This window comes from Chinchilla lanigera, unplaced genomic scaffold (genome assembly GCF_000276665.1).
Source record: "Chinchilla lanigera isolate Chin_1 unplaced genomic scaffold, ChiLan1.0 scaffold00062, whole genome shotgun sequence".
Taxonomy (NCBI): Eukaryota; Metazoa; Chordata; class Mammalia; order Rodentia; family Chinchillidae; genus Chinchilla; species Chinchilla lanigera.
In genome coordinates, this window is record NW_004955463.1 from 12,700,600 (window position 1) to 12,707,312 (window position 6,713).

General features: G+C 39.2%; 1 protein-coding gene across 1 annotated transcript in view; it reads left to right on the plus strand.

Moving 5' to 3' along the window:
• Positions 1-5,139, plus strand: part of LOC102010459 (potassium channel subfamily U member 1-like) — a 7,165-nt gene extending 2,026 nt beyond the window's left edge. Inside the window, exons 2-3 of the mRNA XM_005398408.2 lie at positions 1,952-2,064; positions 4,514-5,139. Of these exons, the coding sequence (XP_005398465.2) occupies positions 1,952-2,064; positions 4,514-4,757 (357 nt within the window). The 3' untranslated portion in view covers positions 4,758-5,139. The remainder of the gene's footprint in view (positions 1-1,951; positions 2,065-4,513) is intronic.
• The last annotated feature ends 1,574 nt before the right edge of the window (positions 5,140-6,713 follow it).

Here is a 6,713-nt window from a genome sequence, read left to right on the forward strand (position 1 = left end):
TTTTGGTTTTTCTCCGGTACCGGGAACCGAACTCATGACCTTGCTCTTGCCAGGCAGGCACTTTGCCACTGAGCTAAATCCCCAGCCCTTGGCCTGATGTTTTGATTTGGATGTTTCTCCCCAAATTTCATGTTTTAGAAATTTAATCTCTAATGTAACAGTATTAAGGGGCAAAGCCTTTAGGAAGTAATGACCTTATGAGGGCATGAATGGATTAAAGGCATTATTGGAAGAATGGGTTGGTTACAACAAGAGTAGGTTCTGATAAAAGAATGAATCCATCCTCCTTCCCTTAATTTCCAAAGAGGCCTCTCTTGCCTTTCCACCTTATGCCATAAAATGACATAGCAAGAAAGCCATTGCTAGATGCAGGTCACTTGACCTGGGGCTTCCCATCCTTTCAAATTGTAAGAGATGCATCTTGGTTCTTTATAGATTACATGATCTCAGTTATCCTGCTGTAGCAGCATAAAATGAACCAAGACACCCAATAACTTTATATTTTGACAAGGGTACTGGTAATAATTATAATAGCCAATGCCTACTGAATAGTTTTTTTGTGCATGTTAGTTTTCCCTTAATCTCTCTAAACTTTTTTCTAGTAATCATTATTATTTGTCCCTTTTAAAAAATCAAGAAGTGGAGGCCCGTAAAAGCCAGGGCTGAGCTTTGGCCACCACACTGCCTACCAGTGTCTGAGCGGGTGTCTGTTGGAGGCGGTCTGACTCAGGGTTGGGCTGTTCTCACTGTGCCTGAAATGCTGAAGAAATCTGATCAGGTCAGCTGGCATCAGGCAGAACTTTGTGATTTGATGTGAGAACCTCACCAAGCTAAGCAGTGGAATATTCTTCTTACCCCAGAGAGCTGCTGAACAGTAAGGGAAGATAAGAATTCTGGCAAATCCCAGTGAGGCACGTGGGCATTTGGGAATCAGACTAGAGTATAGCTGGGACACAAGTAGTCTGTCTGTCAGCGGGTATCTTCTAGTTTAGTTTTGATCAACACTGCATCTATCTGTCAAGTGTCATTGCTAGGGGTAGAACTGACAAGAAAACATCTTTGTTGGCACAAAAGACATCAACAGAATCCCCTTCACAAGGAGCACGCTCATCCAGGCCTCTGTGCCTGGTGAGTCTTGACATTTGCTACCAAAGAGAACATGTCCTGTGTTCTGGACATTTGATTTGAAGTGCAAACAACATGGTAAAGGTTTTACAGTGTGATCTGATCCTTTAATTTTCTATGGTCTTGGATTCTTCACCCACAGTTGCTGTGTGAGAGATTATAAACCCAGGAAACTGTTGCTGGGGGCCACTTCTTGGTATCAGAGGCAACAGTAGATAGAGCTTCACCCTTTCTTTTATTTCCTGCATGGGTGTCTTGTACTCACTTTTCTCTGTCCCTAAGGAATCATAGAACTGAAAAGACTGTTCCCATTTGACATTTCTTTACCTATGTGACCTATCTGTTACTCCTTTTCCACCCACTGTGACTTTGTTGCCCACAACCAAAGAGCAAGGTCAAGGAGATTTCTTGTGCCTGTGGTATGCATTAAAGTGGAAGAAGATGATAGGAAGGAAGAGGTCATTTAATATTCTAACTCATTATGTACTTCAAAAACTGGATTTACCAGCCAGTTGCACATTGTTTGTTCTTCATGGTTACCAAATCAGCAATAGTTAAAAAAAAGAAAGCATATGCCCTACCACACCTATGAGAGGCTCTTGAAAGAATCAGAATGATGAAAGCAACCACTGAGAATAAAGTTTCCAGACCAATCATAAACTTCAATAATTACCTAGCCACTCGACCTTGCCAGCATATGTATACTAGGAAATGGCTTTCAGGTCTTGCACACTTCTGCAAAGAATGGAAAGTGAAACTCAAATAAGTGCTCACTATTACTTAATTAAAATGACCAACACATCTATGTTTTTTTTTCTCTCTCCAGCCAAGAAACACCTTTGGACAACTTTTCTGTGGCTCATTAGATATTTTTGGAATCCTATGTGTTGGCCTGTACCGCATGATAGATGATGAGGATCACAACCCAGAACACAAAAGGGGAGTATTTTAGTCTGCAAAGAGTTAGAGACCCATCTAAGAATAAGAGACAGACTACTTTATTCATTGTGAACGTGAAGTCCAGTGCTTAAGGTCTCCAGTGACCTGGGAGGATGCAGGGGAAATAGTTAATACTGTATAAGAATAAGAGAAAATGGTTATAAACAACAGGAACTTGATGGGTTAAGGTCCAATTAATATCAGCTTTGGAAGGAGAATGAAGTTTTTGCCCACAATAAAAACTGAGCCAGGTTTAAATAAGCATTAGAGTCACTGCCATATTAGAAAGGTTTACACACATTGTCGTTGGGAAGATATTTACTGAGTGCTTCTTTCTAGTCACTGTATATTTTACTCATAAATCATGGAAGTATTGTGTGGATTTCTGTTTCATTAAAGGAAGATCTTTTTTCCAGAAGTGTGGAAGGTAGAGTAAATATGTGTGGCATCAACACAGTTGTGTAGGTCTGAGCCAAGATCCTCACTGTGGAAATGGGCAGCAATCAGTACAGATGGAGAAATTTTACATAATAAAAATAGGTTACTGAAATCCACTGTAGCAGAAAGTGGAAGGAAGCCAATTTACTTAATGTGGAGTGGTCTTGATTACAAGGAACAAAAGAAAAACAATTTATCTGCTCACAGTAGAAAAGGAGAAGGACAGACACTAGGGCAGATGTAGCTCTAGGTGAGAGGTGCCTTTAGGGGCATTTTTATTTAGCCCTAAGATTTCTCAGTGCATGGCCTTTGCTGAGAAAGAAGATGGGAGAAGTAGTATAGCAAGATGAGAACAGGTGAATTTTAGATGACCTGCTGAGAGAGGTGGAAAGAAAGATGCCTGTGGATTTATAAAACAACACTAGCCCATAAAGTGAAAACGCAAAGGACTTGAAATCGGAATGCAGTTAAAGAAGAGATGAGATATACTGAGTAAGAGAGTGAGAGAGAAATAATGACGGGAAGCTAGGGGTGGAGACTAGTTTATTGAAGGTTAAGATGTCTGAGGTAGGAAAGAATCAGGAAATTATAATAATGGGATGTGCCAAGAAAGTGGCTTGGAGATAAAAGCCACTGGGTAATGGAGGTTATAGAAATGTGTCTGGATGTTGGAGCTGTAAACCACACAGACACCGCAGGCATGTAAGGTGATGCTGGTATTAAAATGTTAAAGAAAGTGTATCCCAAGTGCCAAGGACCTGAACAAAAATGGAGGTGTACAGATTGCACTGTTGAATCAGTAGGGAAGGTGATATAGCTTCACATAATTCACCACAGAGACTGAGAAGGAAGAGAGATGCTTTGCATGTTGGGAAATGTAAATGGTGCTGACATGTTCTGTCTCTCTCTCTCTCTCTCTCTCTCTCTCTCTCTCTCTCTCTCTCTCTCTCTCTCTCTCTCTCTCTCTCTCTCTCTCTCTGTTCCTAAATCTCAGCCCTGTCCCCAACACCTCTAGAAAACTTGCATAATATAGTAACTGGGAAACTATGCAGCCTAAATTTATGAAGGCCACACAGAAAGAAATGGCACTTCTCTTTTAAAAGGAATCCACGATTATGGTGGATCTTGTTCAGATAGAGTAGAGATTCCAGAGGACTCAGTGGAAAGATAATGATGGGCAGAGTGAGGAAAGGACAATCATGCTTTGGAACCCTTGTATAAGAGAGGACAAGCGACTATTGAAACACAGGATGAAGGTCACACAAGGTTATCTGCCTCTGTGCCCGGACAGGAACAGTGGCTACTGACTTGCTTAACTAAGGTGTGTTGAAGATTTGGTGTGTTCCTAACATCTTGGTCGAGCCCCTTGCTTCCTTAAAAAGCCTTTCTATGCAGGTCCAAGTTCTAACTATTCTTTAAGATTCCTTGACATTGAGTATTTGCTCACCAGAGTTTCAAATAGAACTTTGATTTTTTAAAAAGTGCTTTTCTTCATTGGTCAGGCTGCACTTTTTGTGGCCGTTGGTGGAATAAGCATTGGATTAAGGCAGGCCTAAGCTGCGCTGCAGGTGTCTGGAGTACGTGTCATTTTTTGGTTTGGTAATGCTTGGCTAAGTGTTCGGCACAAGTGCCAATTGCAGACATTACTGTAATGCAGAGTAAAAGCAGATAAATCAGGAGTCAGAAAGGCCATAAAAGATCAACCCATCCAAACCACAGTCTTAGCCTGTTCTCATTAAAACCATGAGAATAGGAAGGCTAGAGAAGTGAGATGTCATGTCAAAGGTAGAGATGACTGGTGTCAGAGGTAGGGGATCAAAGCAAACCTCCTAATTCCTACTCTAGGATTTCTCCTATTGCAGAGCTGCAGAGGTCTTTACTCTTAAACATAAACTAATGATGTAAACCAAAACAGAAGCCTTTCCTTTTTCAGCCCAGCAAAATTATGTCTGTGCTTTGGCCATTGCCTGGTGCCATAGTGTCCCATCTTCATCTTTGGCTTTTCTTACAGGTTTGTGATTACCCGGCCAGCCAACGAGTTTAATCTGCTGCCCTCAGATCTTGTATTTTGCGCTATCCCTTACAACACTGCTTATTACAAAAAGAATGATGCTTCTGAATCCCAAACTCAGTGTGAAATTATTAATGTGGTACCACTGGCACCAGAGATGCAATCACATACAAACTTTCCTTCTACAAGGGGCTCTGTGGAAGAGGGCACATCACAGCCACGGCATTCCCCAGTCCGCCTCTGAAGCCAAGACTGTTCTGAGTTTCTAAACTTCAGGAAGCAGTGCTGAATCAGAGTGGTAAACTGCCACTCCAGAAACTTCTAGATGAAAAAGTAAAAGAAAATGGAAAGGAAAATATGAAGGAACTTCTAAGTGAGGATGCTCTTCATAGTCCATGCTAAACTAGACCAATCGATACTCTCCACATGCTCTCAGCCTGCTACTAACAAAGCATCTCTAGAGATAAAGACTTCGAATCAGGAAAATAAAATGGAAGCATGCCATGTTTGTGCCCATTTCTTAGTGGTTGATCAGCAAGCTCACACTGTTTTGAAAGAGACATAACTCTAATCTTGTCCCACTGGATCTGGTATGATGAAAATATGAGAAATGTCATTAAAGAAAAGTTCATTGCTCTATTTCCCTTGAGCAGAAAATGGGTCAGTATGAACTGTACTAAAGAAGTCTTCCAGATGGAGATATGCTATTGGAGTTAGAAACCAATTTGTTTCTAATTAAGACCTAGGTGTATGCCTGGCACATGTTTAATAAGAAAGAACGTTAGAGTAGCATGGATGAAGTCAGGTAGATTGAAAGTAGATAACCTTTGAAATCCCCTAACTCAGGAATACAGATATCATTGCATGAATGGTTCACAACACTCCCCCCATATTCCATGTTCCAATCTACTGCTCTATAAATTTCATCTTCAGTCAAGTCATTTTATGTAGATATTATTCTGTTAGCATAATAAGCAAAAGTTTGGCACATCTAGAAAATAAATATTCACTCTAAATTGGTAGGAATCTTATAATGATGAGATTGGTAAGCAAGCCCTTCTTACATTATAGATACAACACAGGTAGGTAAAGAGAAAGAAAATTATATACCATATTTCTCATAAATTGTTTTGTATAACATTTAAGATATACCTATGCTATTATCATCTTTAATAATTTAGTATTCTGATCCCGGTTTCACAAAGGAAGAAATGATGTCACACATATGTCACTAAGTAAAATAGAACACATCCAGCTAAATTTGAATTTCAAGTAAACAAAATATTTTTAGTGTAAGCATGTCCAAGTCACTCCACTTACCTAGTAAGTGATCCAATCAATATCTAAATTTGGTTTGATTCTAGCAATTACGTATGTTATGCCTTCAAACATACAAAATGAAACAAACTAAAATAAATCATCATATGAAATAAATATTCTCATCAGTTAAGCTTTAATTATAATGAAGTAAACTCAATCTATGTGGAAAAGAAAATAATTATAATAGGAGCTTCCCCAAACCTGGGAAATCCTTTAAAATTCCTTTTGAATTATAGCTGTCATCTTCATCCTTCTCCCTTTACATAGACTTCCTTTGTTTTCCCATATTCAAAGTAATATATAGCTTTCTGCAATTCCATATTTATGCTTATCAAAAACTTAAGGGACTGTCTCTTAACACACAAATAACTAAATACACACCAATGGCCAATAGTTTAATGCAAAAAATATTTAATTTCCAATGCAATGGAGTAGTTTGAGCGAGAAATACTTTATTTTCCAATGTTTCATAGGGATGGGTGCCTAAACTATGGGATGGCTTCAGCTTTGGCCACTCCACTCTAAACACTGACAGCTGAGGAGCAGGTACTTTTAAACAGAGGGCTATCTCCGGGAAAGTAGGAAGGTTCATGGCCTAGGGAAGCCTGCCACTAGTCTACTAAAAAGGCAGTAGTGTTGCCTTTTCCCATTTTCTACCTTGGAAGTTTTATAAACATACCAGGCTTAGCAAAGACAAAGTACTTTTGAAAAAGAAATTCTGTGTTAGCACTATAGATTTCAAAATCTACAAACCACTGCTTTCTATATTTTGACAGATATGTTTAACCTCTTAGCTTCTGTTTCTTCTTTGCAAAAACTTCACAAATAATCTAACTTTTAATAGAATAGAACCATTAAAGTGAGAAATACTTTATTTTCC